The 20,356-nt window shown below is 43.2% G+C and overlaps 2 protein-coding genes across 4 annotated transcripts in view; both read right to left on the bottom strand.

Moving 5' to 3' along the window:
• Window positions 1-11,140, bottom strand: PHYH (phytanoyl-CoA 2-hydroxylase). The gene is made up of 9 exons (XM_090041802.1): window positions 11,006-11,140; window positions 10,440-10,495; window positions 9,185-9,295; window positions 8,735-8,903; window positions 7,941-8,022; window positions 6,234-6,415; window positions 5,009-5,158; window positions 4,184-4,318; window positions 1-1,098 (listed from the first exon to the last, which is right to left on the bottom strand). The coding sequence occupies exons 1-9, from the start codon at window positions 11,072-11,074 to the stop codon at window positions 1,045-1,047; spliced, it is 1,008 nt and encodes a 335-aa protein (XP_089897928.1). The 5' UTR covers window positions 11,075-11,140; the 3' UTR covers window positions 1-1,044.
• Window positions 11,141-15,596: 4,456 nt separating this feature from the next.
• The window catches only part of OPTN (optineurin), a 38,318-nt gene continuing 33,558 nt past the window's right edge, over window positions 15,597-20,356 (bottom strand). For all 3 annotated transcript variants that reach the window (XM_090041798.1, XM_090041799.1, XM_090041797.1), the window contains exons 12-14: window positions 19,593-19,723; window positions 16,880-16,962; window positions 15,597-16,578 (exon numbers count right to left, since the gene is read on the bottom strand). In XM_090041798.1, the coding sequence (XP_089897924.1) occupies window positions 16,460-16,578; window positions 16,880-16,962; window positions 19,593-19,723 (333 nt within the window). In that variant the 3' untranslated portion in view covers window positions 15,597-16,459. The remainder of the gene's footprint in view (window positions 16,579-16,879; window positions 16,963-19,592; window positions 19,724-20,356) is intronic.

The following is a 20,356-nucleotide window of genomic DNA, read 5'->3' as shown; positions in this document are numbered from 1 at the left end:
TGTTTTAGCTTAATCTTTATTTCAAAGTATTTTTTTTCTTAATAAAACAGCTAACTTTAAAAACAAGTGTATTGCAGTGCAGCAGTTAGGCCTTGCTGACTTTCGCCATTTTTAGGCAGATAAGCATAATTATTTTACCATTTTTTAAATTAACTTTCCTGCATTGCCATGAAGCACCAAGCCTTTTCTTATAAATGTGGCAGTTTCAGAAGAGGAACCCTCTATTTTTCAACAAATGGACGAGAGGGAAGCAAGTAAAAAGATTAAGAGAAAAATCTCTGCTTGCTGGAGCCAATTTCAAACAAGGTAATTGTCAGCTCTCCCTGGCTGATACTCCAGTGCTTTGCCAAACCACCCCATCAGCTCACCCCTATTTTCTTATATTTAGTCACTAAGGAGCTCAAATCGGTAACCTTCCTACCTTTCTCCAGCTCCACTGCTTCCCTTTCAGTGAAAGCCACCATCTCAATTTTAGTAATTTCTTTACCCACCTTGCAGTTCTTGTACTACTCCCCATCTTGTCTAAATCAAGTAAACATTCCCTAAATAGCATCACATCAAGATGCTTCATGTTCAAATAGACTACTTTACTGCTTTTCATTTCTTTAGTAAAAACTAAACCCATTATAGCTAGGAGGGCATATAAGAGTTATATTAGTATCAATTCAGATTATGTCAAGATAGATGCATCTGAATCTAAAACTGGTAGTTACTTACTGGTAAGATTTAAGTAGGTGGATGAGACCTCTCAGCTCTTTAACAAACAATGAATACCTCTATTTTGCTACTGCTGGCATGCTTTCTGTAAGTACTTTCTCATTAACACTCATTAAATCTCAGGGCATTCACATTTCAACCCAAAATGTCATAAAGCAGATTTGTTAGATGTGAACTTGCATGCAATGTTTAGCCTAAGTCAGACAAAACATGAAAAAAGAGAAAGTGCAAAATTATAAACAAATCACAGTGGAGAACCTGAGTCTGTGCCCAGGGAATACAATGTGTTGGCACTTGGTTTTCCATTCCTGGTATTCAAAGATTTGTCTAAAGATTAATTCTCTCTCCTTTCACAAGCCGTCCCCGTATCATCCAAGTGTCCTTAAAACAAAAAGAAAAAAGTTAACAGCAGTAGAACAGATTGCCATATTTTCTCATGTGCAGCATGCCCTAGAATATATTATACCCCTTGTTTAGTTTTGGTTTTGGGGAGTGGAAAACAGAACCAAGGGAAAAAATCTTTCCATATACCATCTAACCGAGTAGCAGCAGCTAGGGAGCTAAGCCTGCTCACTGTTCTGCTCCTCATGGATTGCTTTCACCTGTCAGTGGTAGAACCTGCTCTTACTGTATTGCCTGCATATAATATACACTGAAATACCTAGTAACTGTTTTTTGGGAGAGATGTGTGAACCCTGGCTCTGTTACTAGACAGAGGAGAATGAGAGACGGAGGGACAGAGGTTGTAGAGTTTAAAGAGTAGGGGAAAAAAGAAGAGAACCCAGAAGGGAATATAGAGGGCCACCCACCATTTTCAGAGATGAAACAGCAGGTGATTTAAGAACTTTCTAATTAACTGATTAGCAACTCCTTCCCAGGTGCCAGGAAGTGGGACAGGGAGAGTTACCTGGTTATTTAAATCTCTGCTGAAGGACCTAAAGGAGAGGGGAAAGAGTTCGAGCCAGACCTAGCAATTGTCTGGGAAAGAAGGCCTAGAGAGCAGTGGGATGGAGCTCCTGACCCCGGAATAGGATGACTGAGCTGCAGGGGATTTGGAAGAGACAGGAGAAAGGGGAGAAGCAGCCTGTTGGGGAGATGGAAACTAATTAGACAAGATATGATTTTTTCTTTATTTTTGTTATGGCTGCCATATTGGAGGCAGAAGACTGTGTTGTTGCTAAGAGGGCACTGATGCCATTTCTGTTTGAGTATTTTTCATGAAGACTAATCCATCGGTTTGTGGTGGGACTGTGAAGAGAGGAAGGAGGTCCCAGAGAAGCCTGAACAAGGCAGAGATGTGAACAGTGAACCCAACTGCTCATGAGGAGTGGTAAAAGGGGCTGAGGCTCCAGACTACTGGATTGGAGCTTGTGGACTTTAAAACAGAGGCTCCAACCTGAAAATAAAAAGCTATACATATCAAGAAGAATCCTGGCAAGGCTCAGCTCGTGTGGAAAAGGTCAGCTGCCTCGGGGAGAAGAGGAACAGCAACAGCGGTAGACACAGCCCAGAACTAAGGTGAAGGAAGCTGAGAGAGAGAACCTGGTGAGCAGCACATCCACCAAGGGTATCCCCTGACCTTGCCACCTGCTTCCCAAACCTAAAGAAAAAGATCAAGGTGTAATAGGTGAGAAAGGAAGCAAAGCTGGGAAAGGGGGATTGTGACAGCAGGCCACATCCACAGATAACTGGGGAAAGAACAGGCTGATTCCCTTGAATTACGAGCAGAGCTGTCACAGCAAGAAAATACAATATTAGGTAGACTGGGGCACAGTATTTATTTCTGAAGACACCCAAGTTGAAATGTCTTTCCCCTTAGCTACATATTTTAAATGAACAAAATTCTTCATTTTTCCCTAAAGATTCTGTATAAATATATTATGGCAGAACAAAGTCAACACACAAATACTGAAGGCCACAAAAAGATGAGTCCATCTGTGAGATTCATATAAATTCTATGACATACGAAAGGAGAAAAAAATATCAAGAATGGAAGGAGTAGGGGGAGACACAAATGCTACACTGAAAGTTTTCAACTAAAAACAAGAAGCTGTCACATTTATAATAATATTCCTATGGGATAACACCCATATATTGCAAGAGGAACAAATCAGATGACAGAAAGAAAAAAACTTATTTTCTTGTACACACAATATTATGCTTCCCTTTTGTATCTTCAGCTGCTTTGACCTTCTGCACAACGTAAAATGCTGTCTGGCTGACTAGATTTATTACAGGGCTCCTTTCCAACAGCAGACAGGCTCTGTGAAGGCACACAGGAACCAGGCAGAGGGCACAAGATTACAAAAGAAACCAGTGGATAGAATTAGGTGCAAAATAGGAATATGGAAACAGGAAAAAATGACTACGTTTGTCACCATTTCTCTGCAAAAGTGGAAGCAAGCCAGCCTAGTCTGAGAGAGAGACAGACTGGGCACAGGAGAACGGACAGGGAATTCTGATCTCCATGTGCAGTCCTGATGCCAGCTCTGCCTGGGGCAAATCAGGGAAGCTGAAGAAGAGCAGTTACAGATGGAAATTAGTACATGTCAGTGACTGCTCTGAAGATTAAAAAAAAAAAAAATCTCTCTAAACAAAGCTTTTGAGAAATCTGCTCCACGCTGCCTCAATTCCACACTGATGGGTGGGTTAGAAAAGCCGTTGATTAGCTAGGTTGGAAGAACTAGAGGTGAGAGGTGGGGAGGGGATCGAAAAGACACCAAAAACAAAGCAGTAGCAAGCAGCTGACCTTCCTCCAATGGATGCTCCATTAGACAATAGACTATTGTGCTGCTGATTTAAGAGGAACCTGGGGTCTTGGGCAATTTCAGGATACAGTAAGATACCCATGATACCCATCACTCTGGCAAATGTCCCAAGTGCCAATTGTTACAAGGGAATTATATTAAAAAGCGCACACAACCAATCAAAATTCTCCTCAGATCTTTGGGTCCAGCTACTGACTTTAAACAGAAGTCACACCAATCATTTAAGACAAATTTCTGAGCCAATCCTATAATTGCCCTGAACAACAGCAACCATTCAGTGCAAGGAGTACCAGGTATCTGCTCTGTCTTTTAGCTCCCCACCACAGTGGACTTTAGAACCAGTGGTGAGTACATTTGGAGTCTAAACTCACGGATGTATCCTGCCTCATCTCATGAGCATTATCCCTGGAATCGCTCTCCCTCGCTTGAGTTCGGTAAGATAAGACAAACCAGACTTGCCAGTCACCATAATAAGCATCATCCTGAGGAAATCAAACATTCTCATCTACTCACAGTTGTAAGTGGACCTATGTTAAAACACTTTAAAATGGATGGGTCGTTACCCTTAAATAATCGCTTATGAATTAAGTAATAAAAAGCACAAAATACCTGAAGCACACAATCAATATGCATAAAATACAGCTAAAAATGTATTGTGTCACTAGGACAACCGACTGCAGGGTCTGATTCTTGGTTACCTTCAAGGTAATAGGGACAGTCACACCGTATTTTTTGTGTGCAATTTCCAGAACTTCTCTCTCAACGTTTTCTTGACTAGTGCCCTTGACATCAATGTAATAGCAATCCGCACTTGCAAAGTGACAAGATATTGCCTGCATGAAAAAAAACTGGAGTCAGTTCCACTATAGTTACAGACACCAAGCCAAAAGTAGCAACCCGTTGACACCCCATCAAACCATTTTAGAGCAAACACTGTTGTAGCCCTGTGTGAACCCCTCCTTATGCTTTTAGCATGCGCCTCTGCTTTTGGAAATCTTCACCTGGGAAAAAAGCACTTTAAATAAGAATTCACATTGTTCCTTTTTTAAGGAGCCTTTCCGAGTGGAATTAGGTCAATGAGTCATTCAAACTTTAATTAATCTAAGCCTCACCCTCCCTATACAAGGATTAGTTAGTTCAAGTTAAAGGCTTTGAAGGCAAAAAAATAAAAGCAATACACTTTCTCCTTCAAAGGCAGCTTAAAATCTGATGAAATAGCCTTGAATTCTGTTGGAATTGGTAGTGTTCATTTGCTTCCCAGAATCTGGGCCTTACTATACACCTCTTCAAAAAATATACTACTGCATTACATCACTTCTCTAAAAGTGAAACTGGCCGATTTTAAAGTAGCATTACAGCAAAAGTCGCTTCAGAAACCTATAAAAAAAACCCACAAAATCTCCTGGCATGCAAGGAACCATGAGACAGTCACAGATTTGAGAGGAGGTTGTTTTTTTTTTAGCTGTTTTATGTTAAAAAGACTATACAGCAAACTGAATACTTTACCTTGAAATGGTTCTTACCTTTCGAAAGCCTTGAGTTTGGTTTGCTCCTGAGCCATGAATCAGCAGGGGATGGAAGAACACGGTATCGCCCTTCTTCATCTCAAGGTGAACCCTGGGCTGATTTGCATCATAGTCACGCACCCCATGGTACATCTTATTGACACCACCCTGAAGACAATACAAAGTTCAAATGTTTAAACTGCTGCAGAGACTCATAGTGGAGGGGGGGAAGTGGGAAATCTATAATTTCATGTGCCTGCCTAAGAGCTGCCTGTGGGTTTCTGAGGGGAAAGTGTGCCTAAATTCAGTCTGGCCATTTCTGAGTTACGTGATGTTGCGAGAACATTACATTTTTCCTTTGAAGCAACACCCCAAACCACTATGTTCAAGATAATTATTCAGGCAAGAAAGATGTTCCTCATAGGCCTGTACAGTTGGCTTACAAACTATTCTTCTAGGAGGATATTTTCATTTTGCTACGCATCTGATCTTACACATGTCCGCAGCACTCCTATCTGCTTGAAGAAAACAAGTATGTTCCTGGGGCCAACCTCTGGGACTAGACATCACTGTGTCTTCTATACCAGGGATGCTCAGCCTCCAGCCCCCAGGCTGGATCTGGCACATGGAGCTGTGTCATCCGGCCCTCAGGGCTCTCCAAGGTCCTGAAATTTGGTGGTGGGGGAGCAGTGGTAATGTTAACTGCCTTCAAATTACTGGACCCCTGGTATCTGCAGGCTGGCTACATAGGGTTAGGCCAGCATGCTGCATCACACCCATGTTGACTGCACACACTAACCCTGCATGGGATCCGGCCTGCCATCTGACCCCATGCCACTCCTCCAGTCCAGAGAGTCAGAAAAATGGGTGCCACTTGTGCCTGACACGTTATGAATTTGGATACACTTCTTGACAACTGAGGGCTGGAGGACTGTGAAGCAGAAAAACTATCCCCACTTCCAGTATAGGGTAATGTCTGCCCAGTGAACAGTCGAATTGTGTGCCCATCATCACTCTCTACTCTACTGGAACACCCAGCGTGCAACACGGACACAGAAGTCAGTCCCTGACCCAAAAAAGGCTCATACTCCATAACAAGGCAAGACATACCAAAAAACCGCACAGCTACATAGGAGCTTTAGCCAGTAACAAATTTGCATGATTCAACTTTACCAAACAAAACCCCTGTCTACAGGCCACATACTCCACACACCATCCACAGGAACCCCACATGCAACTCTACCTCCCACTCGGGGTAATCGTGCTGCTTCAGGGAGCCTTTGTGTGTTCCAGGCAACACAACCAGGCAGCCGTTGCTGCGATCTACCCGCTCCATGGCCGTCCAGGCAGCCACAATGAGATCTGCAGGACGGAAGGGGAAGTAGTGCAGATCTTGATGCATGGGATGGCGAGAGCTCATCTTACCTGGAACAGGAAGAATTCTCATCAAGGAAATGCTTAAACCATTTGGCACCAGTGGGGAGTTTTCACTGTTCAGCTATCGTGAGGGGTCACAGCATGCTGTAAGAACTAGTCCCACTTTGCACTGGTTAGGGGTGGAGCTGGATTCAGGGTGTGAAATGCATTATATTTCCAGCCGTGAACTTTATGGCAATTGTTATTTTATTAAGTGATGTGTCACATGAACCAAGTTTAAAAATGGATCAAGTGTCTGTTGCGTTTCTAAATTCAAATTTCCTCAAATACTTGGAAAGTCCATTTGTAGCATACGACAAAGTAGGGTATTGGCTAAGAAAGCTTTTGCTGAACGAGCTAGCCTCTGAACCACGTCACCCTGCCCTGACTTCAAACAAATGTGGCTAACTACCTCTCGCTACTCCAAGACTTGTAAACTCTACTGCATTTCTAAGTGCAGCGCACAGGGGAGATGATGCTCATAAACCAGGTTAGTGTTTTGATACAGTAGATATTTGCTAAAAGTACTAACAAAGGTAGTTGTGAAAAATAAAAACAATCTATCTGAATATTATCACATTAAATTTATCTAGTGTAACTTAAAAAAAAAAAAGATTCTAATACCTTAAATGAGATTAAGATTTAGAAATCTCTCTCATATGCTTTAGGGTCAAGATTTTCAAGAATAAGAGCCAAAAATTATGCTCTTAAGTCTTTATTTCAAATGCTGACCACTTAGTTTACCAGAGGACACTATCTACACTTCTAACTCAATGCTGAGGTTTTGAAAACTCAGGCTGTTAAAGGCTATATCTGAACAATGCCTGCCTTTAACCTACATTTAATACAGGCACAAACCCAAAAGAGCCATATATATTTCAAAAGAGCCTAACTTTTGGGCCCAGGCTTTATAAATCTTAGTCTACTTTAAGAGAGAGATTTTAAAGGCTCAAGCTTCAGACAGATTTTTAAAAAAAAGTCAATATTTTTTCCAAGTTAAAAGTTTTTTCCAGTTAATACATGAAGCCAGTAAACCCCAGTGCAAAGCTCAAATTGGCCAAAAGTTAATTGGCCAAAAGTTAATTTATTCCTGAATCAAGAAGCAGGTTTAGAAAATTTTCAACAATACTGGCCAAGCTATAACACTCCTTGAAACAAGATTTCCTCAAAAGGAACATTGCCCAGCTGATTCAGATTCCTATTTAGAAGAGGGGAGATACGCAAAAACCATACTCTAAAGCCATTAGGAAAAAAGTTTCTCAGTTCTGAACTAAAAATACAACACCCCTAATTCAGCCAGATACATGCCCAACTTTAAATACATACTCCCCAGTGACTTCAGTGGAAGTACTCACATGCTTAAAAATAGGTATGAACCTGACTGATTCAGAGCCCTGAACTAGAAAAAAAAAATAGAGAACATTTTAAAGTCTAGGTGAAAAATTGCACTTAAAAAAATTCTTAACTAGATAGAAAGTCACCCATTATTATAAAGTGAAGCTTCTTTTTCCTCCTCATCTAATATTATCCTTACCAGGATCTGGAGGTTTATTTATCAGCATTGTGTGCATGGCCATTATGTTTGGCCCGGTAAAGCATTCAACATATTTTAGGATCTAAAGTAAAGAAAATTAAGAATAAGAAAGAAATTACATTGTTGCAATATGTAGTAGAATCCAATAAAAAGCAATCACCATGTATTGGTCAGGTCTAAACTATACACTCTTACTGGCAAGACTACAGCAGTCAGTCCTGATGAGTGGGATCTGTGGCTAGCACCGCTAGGTCCCTACTGGAGATAAAATGATACTGGCAAACACACTGTGTAGTTGTTATAGTTAATCTTGCCAAGGTGCTGCAGAAAGCTATTGCAATATAACAGCCACATCAAAAGAACTACAAGAAGTTACTTGTTCACATGTGCTTTTTCTAAATGAGCTTGCAGGGTAAGCGTGTTTTACAGGAGCAAATTGATCATATTTTATGTTGCTACATGCAATATAATCCGATTATAAAGAGATTTCTACAGCACTTCCACATACATAGATTTTCTGTTACTTTTCTTATTAAAAGGAAAAAAAGTGTTGGTTCTTAAAATAACCTAAACCTGTAAAATCCAGTAGCCTTTTGGATGCTGCCATTGGGCACAGTTTAGAAAGCTCACAGTGAAGTGAAATGCTAGCAGTGCTGTAAGTGTCCCCTACCCCTCACATCCCTTTCTCAGGGTTACATCTGGAAGTGGACAAAGGAGGCTTTGATGTCCTGATGATACACGTTTCTTTACATGGGCCATTATTTTTAGGAACCAGTACAATTTCCCCTTCTAACCTGAGGCAGGGTACAATATCTGAAGAGCTCCTCATCTTCCTGAAAATCCTGAATTTTAGTAATTGCTTTTTCATCTGGAATGAACTCTGACTTAGCAATGGTCACATCTCGCATTGCTATTAATCCAGGTACTTGTATCTCCTTTTTACAGATCTTTATAAATTCATTTCTGAAAAAGAACATTAAAAAAAAATGTCAGTAGGCATTCTACCACTTTACTACACTAAAATATTTAATCTTACGGCTTTCTGAATAAATTGGGCTGTCTGCCCGACTTGAGATAAACACTGCTAACTACCTCTCTCTAAAACATTTAAATGGCGGGATAAATTAGTCATTGATACTGCGCTTCCAGTTCAGCAAACCCCAGGGTTCATAGGGTTTCAATAAATTATGCAAAATTACCAAATAGCAAAAAGTTTGTGGCTGGATTAGATAGCTGCCCTGTACCTGAAACGCTCAATGTCTTCATCAGAAACAAGGTTTTTAATGAGTAGATAACCATTTTCCTCATAGAAGTGCCTTTGCTCTGGGGTCAGAAGATCATTATCTAGAGTGTAACTGTGAAGATAAACAGAAATTTGATTACATAAGTTCAAAGAGGAGGAAATACTGAAGTTCTCCATGGACTGCTCCCGTTTCAGCCGTGGCCTGAAAAGAAAAATAAAATACACATTTCATGGAATTAACTGCTGACAGACGGAAACAGAATCACTCGTTACAGAGATTAAAAGACAGCTAAAAAAAATCCTGAAAACAGATCTTCTCTATGAACAAATCACAGTCCGGAAAGAAAAAAGATAATGATTTTCCCTCCCCACCCCGACTGTGAAGAAAGGGTTTTGTTTTTAAAAGGCAAAATGGTTCAGACCCTAATTTTTGCTGTTGGGTTTTGAACAGTTTCAATTCTGTATGCTGCTCCAGAAAGCTGCCTGGCAATGTATAGACTGCACATAAAACCTGTCCTACCCTTGGCAGATCATCATAAAATGCAGGGTAAGATAACATTGGGCAAGAGGAGGAATGTATGATGAGAAGCTGTTTGTTTTTTCCTTAGGCTTACGTTTCCCAACCCAGCTGAGTATGTTTAAGATGTTACATAAGTGATTATTTAATATAATGTTTTCTCGATTTGGAAGCGTTAGTTCTAGGTATAAAAGCAGCTGTCCCTTTGACCCACCTTCCACCCTCCTAAAAGGAAGTCTCCATGGGTGGATCCAGAAGGGAGGTGGGGGGTTGCAGCCACAGCCCCTTTGGCCGGTGGTGCATGTGCAGCGTGCTCTTTGCCCTCACTGGCACATCAATGCAACTCCTACCAGAACTCCTTGCTTGCCTGGAGCTCTCTGAGCATCCAGAGGACAAGTGCCACCACCGCTCACCTCTTCTTTCCACCCAAATTCAACAACAGGGGAAAAAAAAAAAGAAGGCAGTGCTCAACCTCCGGCCTCCAAAGCATGAAAGCAGGGGCTCCGGACGCATCTGATTCTCAATATACCTATCTGAGAGGGTCATACTCATGTAAACAGACCCTTGAAGCATGATCTTCAGTCTCCAAGTCACTTTAAACAGATGAGAAAATGCCCCCACAAGATTTAATTTGCAGACCGAATGGAAATATGGCCATAAGAAAAAAAGAGGCAATTATACAGGGAATGGACACTCATCTTCAAACTTAATATGAAAAAGAACGTTAAATGTTACTTACTGGAACCCCCCTGGGTTTGTAGCAGCACCAGTTTGTGCTGAAGTAGGAAGTGCTGCCTGCAGTAGACGTTAAGGAATACAAAAATATAATTACTTTTACAAAAGCATCTCCAAATATGCCTGGAGTCCCAGAATCTGATGGTTATTACCCAGGTTAAACCACAATAAATACATGCCATAATCCATATACAAGGTTCTTATCCATTTTTATCCTAAGACTTGCTCCCCTTCTTCCCATTTCCTTTGCTGCAATACCCTTCATTCAACATAATGGAGGTTCGCATACCCAGTGGCGGCCACAGCCGGCGCAAGCCTCCCACAGGGAGCCCCAAGCCACGGGACAAGCGCCCACCTCTGCTGCACTTCCCACAGGACGGGCAGGGGCACCAGGAGAGCTCCCTGCCCAGCCCGGCCTCCTCGGCCCCGGTCAGGCAGGGCCGGGCGGAGCCCAGCTGCCCCGACCCGCGGCCGCAGAGCAGGGGCCGCAGGCGGCCGGGCGGAGCAGGCCCAGGGCCCGGCCGGGGGGAGCCCCAGCACCCCGGGCCCTGCCTGCAGCGGGAAGGATACGGGGCGGCCGGGCCGCAGGTGCCGCAGGACGGTCTCCAGGCGCCATCCCGCCCGGCCGTTGCCCGGCATGGCGGCGCGGCGCTGCGGGACGGCGGCTCCGGGGCGGGGCGCCCTCCTGCGTGGGGGCGGGCTAGTCCAGGGTGCGCTACATCAGGGGTTAATCCGGGCTGTGTTAGCCCGAGGTTCACACATCCAGCGTTTGATCCAGGCTCCAGAGCTCATTATTCGGGGGTTTAATCCGGGGTGCATAAATCTGAGGTTTAATCCAAGGTTCATCATTCCAGAGTTTCGTCCGAGGTGCGGGTCGGCATTCGTTTGAGGGTCAATCCAGGGTTTAATCTGGAGTTCATAATGCCGGGGTTTAATCTGGAGTGTGTTACTCTGAGGTTTAGTTTGCAGCTCGTTCTTCTAGGGTTTAATCTGCAATTCATTAATCTCTGGTTGAATCTGCCGTTCATTGTTCCAGCATTTCGTCTGGGGCACATTCCTCCGGGGTTTAATCCAAGGTTCATTATCTTGAGGTTTAATCCAAGGTTCATAAATATGGTGTTTAATCCAGGGTTTAGTCCAGGGTTTGATCCAGACTCCAGAGCTCATTATTCCAGGGTTTAATCTGGGGTTCGTTAGTTTGAGGTATAATCCGAGGTTCATAGATCCAAAATTTAATCCAGAGTTTATTCTGGGGTTTAATCTGATGTTCATTAGTTTGAAGTTTACTCCAGGGTTGAATCGGGAGTTCATTATTCCAAGGTTGAGTCTGGAGTCTGAGGTTTAATTTACAGTTTGTTATTCTAGCGTTTAATCTGGAGTTCATCCATCGAGTTTTAATATGTAGTTCATTATTGCGGGGTTTAATCTCAGGTTCTTAGCCTGAGGTTTAATCCAGGATTTGGTCCAGGGTTTAATCTGAGGTTCATTAGCCTAGGCTTTGGTCCAGGGTTTATTCTGGGTTTCATTGTTTTGAAATTTAATCCAAGGTTCAGAGTTTGATCCAGAGTTTAGTCTGGGGTGGAATCTGAGGTTCATTAGTCCAAGGTTTAATCCAGGATTTAATCTGTAGTTCATTATTCCAGGGTTTATTCTGCCCTTCATTATTCTGAGGCGTAATCTCTAGTTCATTATGACAGGGTTTAATCTGTGGTTCATTAATATATTTAATCTGAAGTTAATTATTCTAGGATTTAATACGGGGTTTATTAGCCTGAGGTTTAATTCAGGGTTATAGCTGCAATTTAATCTGGTGTTAATTAGTCCAAAATTTAATCCGGGCTTCATCAATCTGGGTTTTAATTCAGGGTTCAAGGTTTGATTTGCATCAAAATGGGCTGGGGGGGCAGGGCAGGGCAGGGTTGTATACACAAATGAGGCCTGGACAGCAATTCACTCGAAGGCCAAGTCTTAATGCGAGGCTTCACAGGTACACCACGTGGGGTGAGGGGCTGGTGGGCCTGCATGGGCTGGGCTTTGCTGTGAGACAAGATGCTCCAGTCCCAATCAAGCCTGTTTTTTTGCCTACAACAGAAGGATTTTATGTAGTCAAGCAATGAGTGAAAACTAAGAACTGACATTTTTTGAGGGGACCTTGAGTTTCCAGAGGCGGGGGCTTGAGTCTGAAAATGCCGGGAACCACGACCCTACACCAGTCGCTGCCAGCCTTTTTTGGCAGGCACGCTGCAGGTGACCTGCAAGAAGTACCGCAGAAGTGTAATGCAGGCAGACACATCTTTCTCCTGCAGCTGCTTCTCGGTTCAGCTCTCGCATGCTTCCTGATAACAAAAGGTGTGCGAGACAGTTGCACCCCACGACAGTGGCAGGACCATGTTGAGAACCACTGCATTAGGGGCTTTGGCATAAGCACCTTCACCCTGTAGATGTCCATTATATAAAGACAGGAGGAACTGCATGTTGTTGCTGTAACTCTTTAAACTAAAACAGTGATTCTCAACCTTAACCTCAAGGTAACACTCCATAACTCTTCTGAATTTGGTGGCACGCTGGGGTGCTGGTAGCGATTTACTGAGCTAGCAGCTAAATTCAGAGTTGTGGAGGGCTGCCTTGAGGCTAAAAAGGTTGAGAAACACTGACCTACTGCAGGAGTGCCCCAGTTTCAGCTGATACCAGGGAGGGCAACCACAGCAGGACTTCATCCCCTGCTCTTTCCATCCCCTTCCCACCCCCAGTCCATACCTGAGGGGGTAAGGATGGTCCCTGCAGCTGAAGCCGCTCCCTTGAGGTTGCACATGCCAGCAACCAGAGCCATCTGCCCCCACTGCCCCTTTCATAGGTCCTGGGAGCATGGGATACACCACAGGGATGAGCTAACCCAAAAAGTATGGCTCTGTCATTCATCTGCCTGCCTGCCTGTCGCAGAGTGTGGGGGGAGCTAGGACAAGCATGCCAGGGGGCAGGGAAGGGCAGCTGGGCCAATACAGTTGTTCTTTATAGACTCAAGGCTTCCCTTGGAAAACACCAGATCAGCTTCACTCCATCTTTGAAAAAAACAATAAAGTAATTCTGTTGCAAAGAGCTCAACAACATGACAAAAAGTTGGGATGTTTTTGACACTGGGGATTCGTATTCAAAATCTCTGGGTTTATATTGTGAATTATGTGCATGTGCTTGCGCACCCAATAATGCCAGTATTGTGCATCGCTCTTAAAAGGATCTCATTACACCCAAGGGTGCTGCAGGACCCTGGTTGAGAATCACTGAATACATTCATGTGAGAGCTAATGTAATCCTATCAAATTGCTAATACTAATTTATAGTAATTGTAGAGCTACCATAATAAAATTGGGTACATTAAGAGAAGCCCACATGTTTCAAAGGCCAGAGTTTGCAACTCTGAAAGACACTAGAGCTGCATCCAGATGAGCACAGATGTGTGGTATGTGGCACTGCAGACCCGTCTGTGGCACCACACACTACACATGCAGGTGCTCCCTGACTTTGTAGGGTGGGGCTTTTTTTGATCCTGGGATTACAAAAACCTATGCCAAAACTCAGTGTGGCCCATGTGGTGGCAGCGTGCACCACCCAAAACTGGAGCCTGGCTGGTTGGCGCCACAGTGGCTGGAGCCATGCTCCAGCTGCCGGCCAGACTCCCTGCTGCAGGAGTGCTGGGGCTGCAGCTCCCCAAGGCTGCCAGGACCCCAGGTAGGGCTTCTGGGGCCACCACAGTTGCTGGCCTCAGCCTCCCCTCCCCTCCCCAGGGCAACCCACTGCATGTCAGCACACATGGCCCGGCGTTCCCCAGGGGCAAGCAGCAGTGACACAAGGCATGCCACTGTTACTTATCCCTAGGAAAATGCATATCTGGATGTGGCCTAGTTGGTTAGGATTAAGCCTAGTTTGTCAAAGAGGAGTGTGCAAATTCTCCTAGGACTAAAGCCTGAGGTTCCTGGCTAGAGGCTCTTGCCTCTCCCCTCAGGGTCAGACAGATCACCAGATTTGGCGTCAGGAAGGAATTTTACCCCATGGTCAGATTGGTCTGGACTGTGGGGGGTTTTGCCTTCCTCTGTAGCAGGGGGCCATGTCTCTCTACCCAGGACCCACTGAGCACATATTGACATTTCATAGAAGCAGGATGTTGGCTGGCATGATTCCCTCCTTTACCTGGGGCAGGTTAGGGTGTTAGGTTTATGTTGTGTCAAGACTGAAGGTAGTCTTATGTAGAGTTTAGATTACGGTTTATATGGGATGATTTGGATAGAAATGATCCTGTCTCAGGCAAGGGATTGGACTAGATGACCTCTGGAGGTCCCTTCCAGCCCCACTTCTCTATGATGCTATGACTCTAAAGAGGCATTAGTCAATACCAGCATATCATCTATGTTTTCAGCTAAAGTCCCTCAAAGTAAAATCTGGATGTAAATCTAGTAAGTGTTAGTTTCAAGTCACTTTAATTGCAGTAGTAGAAATCCATGATGTTTCTTGGGTAGTCAGTTTTAGCATTTAAGGAAAGGTAATTGCTCAAAACCCAGACAGAGCAAACTGAAACTGCACAAGCCTTCACCCTGTACAGACTTTTAACCTTTTTCATAGCAATCACTACTACAACCCAGGCTGCCCGCTCCCATACATATATCATGGTTAAAAAGCAAGGGGTTGGAAGCTAGGCAGCCTGGGCTGTAGTGATTGTTATGAGTGAACCTGGAGGGTGGTTTCTCCATCTGTAAAACAAAAGCAAACTAAAACCCCATGCCAAGAACTGTCACTGTCAGTGTTGGTGAAGAGACCCAAGATGCTTGGATGAAAAAGGTATGTTTAATATTATTTGAGGAGCATTTTCACTTCACTTTTTGATGTCATGTTTTCTAGATTTCAGGGGTAATACCACACTACAGCAAGAAAGAGCAGCCGGTCATGGTGAGATTCTAGCTCAGCCCCTCAAGTCCAGACCAAGGTTGTTTTGATATGGCACCCTGGTTGAGAGCACTTCTATTACATCACTATGTAAACTAGGAATTTAGGCACTGCTGACATAATTGAATTAATCCAATACATATGCATTTGTGCAATGTGCGTGGATTTTCAGATTGCATGTGCACCTGGATAAAAAGGCAACTAAAATATCTACAAGCAGACTTGGTTTCTGTATTTTGAAACAGATTTATTTTTTGTTCTGTAAATGAGAAAGCCAGGTAAGTCTCTTCCAGTCAGTTTCTATCTGTGCCAACTCTTTTCAGCAAAATAATTTTGAATGCTACTGTACAACTTCAAGTGAATCATTACAGCTGCGCATTTTAAACTATGACTTTTTCTATAAAACCAAGTGACATATACTAGTGTATATATATATACATATATACTGCAGGCCCAACCGATTTATCTTGCACTTTGCTCCTACCTGAGTAAAGCAAAGCGAAGGGTGTATGTCTCATCAAGTATTCTACACCAAATTTACACAGTTAAAGGGGCCACAATAAAACTGCTACTTGGAGAAAGAGCAAGATGTGTTCCAAACATCATACAAAACAATTTCATTTTATTAAGTTTCTCCAACACAATTGAGTTTTCCCTAGTTAAACTTATCACCATTTTAGTTTTCAAACTTACAAAAAGTGTGCATCTTCATCTCCCCTTTGACTGCATACATTCAGCTAGGTTCAATAAATCCTCCTCAGTCATAATTGACTATCAACTATCAGGATGAGAAGCTTGTAAGGTGAAGGTTACATAAGGCTTCCACTGCTGCAAGTATACATGGAGTTCTTTACGACAGTTATTCATTTTAAACTATAAACATTCTCATCCTAGAGCAAATTAAAATAGGAACAGCCAATCAGAGGTGTGAAGGAGGGTCAGAGTGAAGGCTTTCACTGAACCCAATGGGGGAAAAAATACCCTAAAAGACTTTCTTTGGAACAGAACTGTATCCTGTTCTAGCAGAAAAAAATCTATTTGCTTGGCAGGTGAAGAAACTCCCCTTTGTGAGGAGTTGTTGGCCAGCATTCAGATGATGCAGTCCATCACGTGGATCTGAAGTGTGTCAATGTCCGGGAGAATTTCTCCACATTTGGGACAGGAATGCATTGGAATATTCGACTGCTGCCAGTCTTGACCACCAGTTCCTGCCAAAAAAGCAAATGAAAGACTGTTCACTATTAGGCCCCATTTTTACTCCACTGTGCAAGCATGAATTTAGCACTAGGAAATTATGCTAGAATGAACTGCTGTGCTGTCACAGGACTGCTGCACCCTCTGTCCAATCAGCAGCTCTCAAATGCCCAAGTAAGCAGCTGGGCAAAGACAGAGCAGTCCTGAAAGTACTTTGCGTTGTCCACTCCGCCCTGGCATAACACAAAGCTGGTTTGTACTAGGCACAGCAGGGCTAGATTTCAGAGCCTGATCCAAAAGTTCTCTTAGATTTACCTCTTTGAACAAGACGAGGCAAATGTTCTCGATCTAGCGAGGTTCTTGCTCCATGCCGACTTTGCATTTCCACCAGAGAATTTCTGCAGAAATGAAAGAAGGGGTGAGGCACCTGCTTTCAAATACAGTGAAAAAAAACTGTTAGGAAGAGATTCCTGTTTGACATTACACCAGGTCAGACAGAAGATGGTGTCACAGTGTTCTGCAGTAGATCCGGTCACCCAGGACTGCATTAATTCAAGCAACCTTTTAGGAGCAGTGGACCAAAATAATGTTGCTTGGTCCCAAGCCAGCCAGTTCTTCCTACCTGGCCACTGTTTCTTCCCACCAATATGAATGCACCTTATTGAAAAATACCCTCTCATCCTGCTGTTGGCAACCACCAAAACGCTGCCAACATTTGGGCTTTGCAGGTCAGATGGATTAAACTGATTAATAAGCCCAAAGGCCTTAGTTTACTGACCCCTGCATTAACTCATACTGCCTTATGGACCAGAAATCGAGTCCAGGTCCTCAAAGGTAGATGGTTCCTAGCTCCCACTGAACTGGGGCCCTATCAAATTCTGGAAGTCAATAGGATTTAGGCATTTAAATACCTTTGAGGACTGGACTTGATTCTTTGGAACATTCTAAGGACTTGAAATTGTTTAACATAACTGAAAGTCTATTTGAAGTATAAAAGGCAAGTTATACAGGAAAGCGTTCTGGGGTAAATGTCTTCCATGTCTTGCAGGAGAGCAGGACACATTCACATGTAATGTTTGCAAAGAGATCTTGGTTTCCAAGTTCTTAGCTTCAGTGAAACACAACCACTTATCACAGAACAACTAGTTTCTGCACTCAGTTATACCAAGGAAAACTATATTAAAATGTGGTGGATGGTGGTAGAATTTAAGCAGACAGAATATATATGATTCAAATGGAAATTTTACCTAGACACCAGAGTAAACACCCTTCCTAAAGTACAATCTGAGGACAACGGTGGTAGTCTGTGCTGGTTTGAAACCAGGCAGAAGCATTTAAGTCTCTAAGGCTGTGTCCAGATGAGTGTGGATGTCTGGTTCTCTGAGGACAAGTAGCAGCAGGACACCTTGTACCGCTGCTAGGTGTTCCCAGGCAACGCCCATACCATGTGCCCTCTGGTGTGTGGCAGATTACCCCAAGTGCTGCAGGGAAGCTGCAGCTGCCTCACTCCTGCAGCTTGGAGTCTGGACAGCAGCTGGAGTGTGGCACTGGCTGGCCAGGCTCATTTTGGGAAGTGCACATTGTCCCCATGTGTGGCACCCCACTTTTTTTCTGTATGGGTTTTTTTTTTAACCTCTGGAGATCCAGGGGTCAAGAGAACCCCTAGTGCTGCAAGGTAGCATCGCAGGATACACCTGTATGTACAGTATATGGTGCCACAGATGGGTCTGCGGCACCACATACTGCACAGCCATGCTTGCCTGGACACAGCCTAAGGGGGCAGCATGTACAACTTCTGCCTTAATAAAGTATTATTGTTACCATAAAATAAGAAAAAACCCTTAGATATCATTTAACTTGGCTTTTTCTCTTTGAAAAGTCAGGAAAAACCAAGGGGAAGAACAAAAGCTTAGAGATGTGAATGGGTAGAAGTCACTCTGCCTTTAATTATAGACATGATCCTTCTTATACAACACTAGATACCTGGGTGGAAACGGAATGGGTGGAGTTGTTTTTGGGAGATACTGTTCATCTCTGTGGATTCGCTTTTTAGGACATGCCTGAAAAACTTGGCAGAGGAGGTTTCAGATTAAGTTAACCCGCCAGTTAAAGTTCCTAGGCCTGTGGATTTCAGCACATTGCTAAAGAGGTATACATTTTTATTTTACTCATTGGGTGTCATGAGGTTTGTGTAATTTTGGTGCTTCAAGCCTTTGAATGAAATCCAAATGACCCATTGTCATCTGTTTAATTATTTAATCAGCTAGTTAGTTCTGGTGCCAGCTTCACGTCTTCAATTGCTTTCTGTATGAAGAACGGTTTGGTTTTAAAACCACACTGAACCTGTAATCACCACCTGTTCTCATGTAGGACAATATGATCTCCAATCAGCTCCCTGACACAACGAATGACAAGATGATGCAAAAGAATCAGAACTTGTGGGAGAGGTGATATCTTCTATTAGACCACCTAGAATTTTGCACAAAAAAAAGGTCTTTAAGTGCAAGTTTTCGGGCACAAGCTTCAGGCATAGGAGAAAAGATTGTAAAAGTTTTCCTGGGTAGAAATGAAAGTTCATATTTCATAGGAGAGTTGAAGGTGTGGGGAAATCTCCTGTTTGGAACAATTCATTTTATTTACAAACCTCAAAGTTGTTTGGTGGCAAGCAGGATGTAGTCCTAACATTCTGCTTACCACCAAACAACTTCAAGGTAAACAGAGTAATCCAACTTTTCTCTGAGCCTAATCTGCATGTAAAATGAACCGTTCCAAACAGGAGATTTTCCCACACCTTCAACTCTCCTATGAAATATAAACTTTTACAATCTTTTCTCCTATGCCTGAAGAAAGGTACTCATGCCTGAAAGCTTGCAATTAAAATTTTTTTTTTGAAAAATTCTAGGTGGTCTAATAAAAGCTATCACCTCTACCATGAGTTCTGATTCCTCATGCCTCTAGACCAATACAGTTACAACCTGGATACCTGACAAGATGATACAAAGACATCCCAGCCAGCAGTGCCTCTTACCTGCCAAGATCTTCAAGGTTGCTTTGCTCTTTTAGCAGGTATGCCAGCTGGACAGCCAACTGCTCCTTCTCCTCATGGATCTTCTCTCTCGCTGCCCTCTCAGCATGGAAGTCAGAATAATAAAGCTCCATCTGGTCAGAAAAGGAAATAGAGTCACATTCACCACTGCACCCTTACAACAGCTCTAATCCTCCTGGTATACATTATGCCATATGCCAAAGAGTGAAACTCTAGCAGGCACAAAGAAAGTAGGGCTACAGGTCCCAACCAGAATCAGGGCCAGCATTTTGCTAAAGGCTGCACATATTCCTAAGCAGTCACAGATCAGCGAGCCGGCAGTCTACACACAAAAGGTGGGGGAAGAAAGCATCCTTGTCACTGGAGGCCTGTGATGTGAAGAAAGAGAATGAGCAAAATCACATGACCAGAGTTACACAGGAAGTATGTAGTTGGGCCAGAAACAGAACTAAGATTTCCTTAATCGCAAGGCCAGACTTCTTCTTGGCTCTTTGTTGCAAATCTGACAGAAACTGGTAGTAGAGATGCTCACTGACAATAACGCAGCTATCTTAAGCCTATGGGAGGCCAGTAATTACAGTAGTCACACCATCTAACATTTTATCTATGGTGCCAAACTACTTCAGAATTCAAACTCCAGTAGTTCCTACAACTGCCCTCCCTTAAAGGGAACAGACTTGGGAATTCACCCAAATACAGATTCTAGAGAAATCTGCAGGGACGAATGAAAAAAAGGGAATACGATC

Source organism: Crocodylus siamensis, chromosome 4 (genome assembly GCF_052110815.1).
Source record: "Crocodylus siamensis isolate JL-2025a chromosome 4, ASM5211081v1, whole genome shotgun sequence".
NCBI classification, from domain to species: domain Eukaryota; kingdom Metazoa; phylum Chordata; order Crocodylia; family Crocodylidae; genus Crocodylus; species Crocodylus siamensis.
Note: the sequence above shows the minus strand (reverse complement) of the source record. Positions and strands in the feature narration are given on the sequence as shown.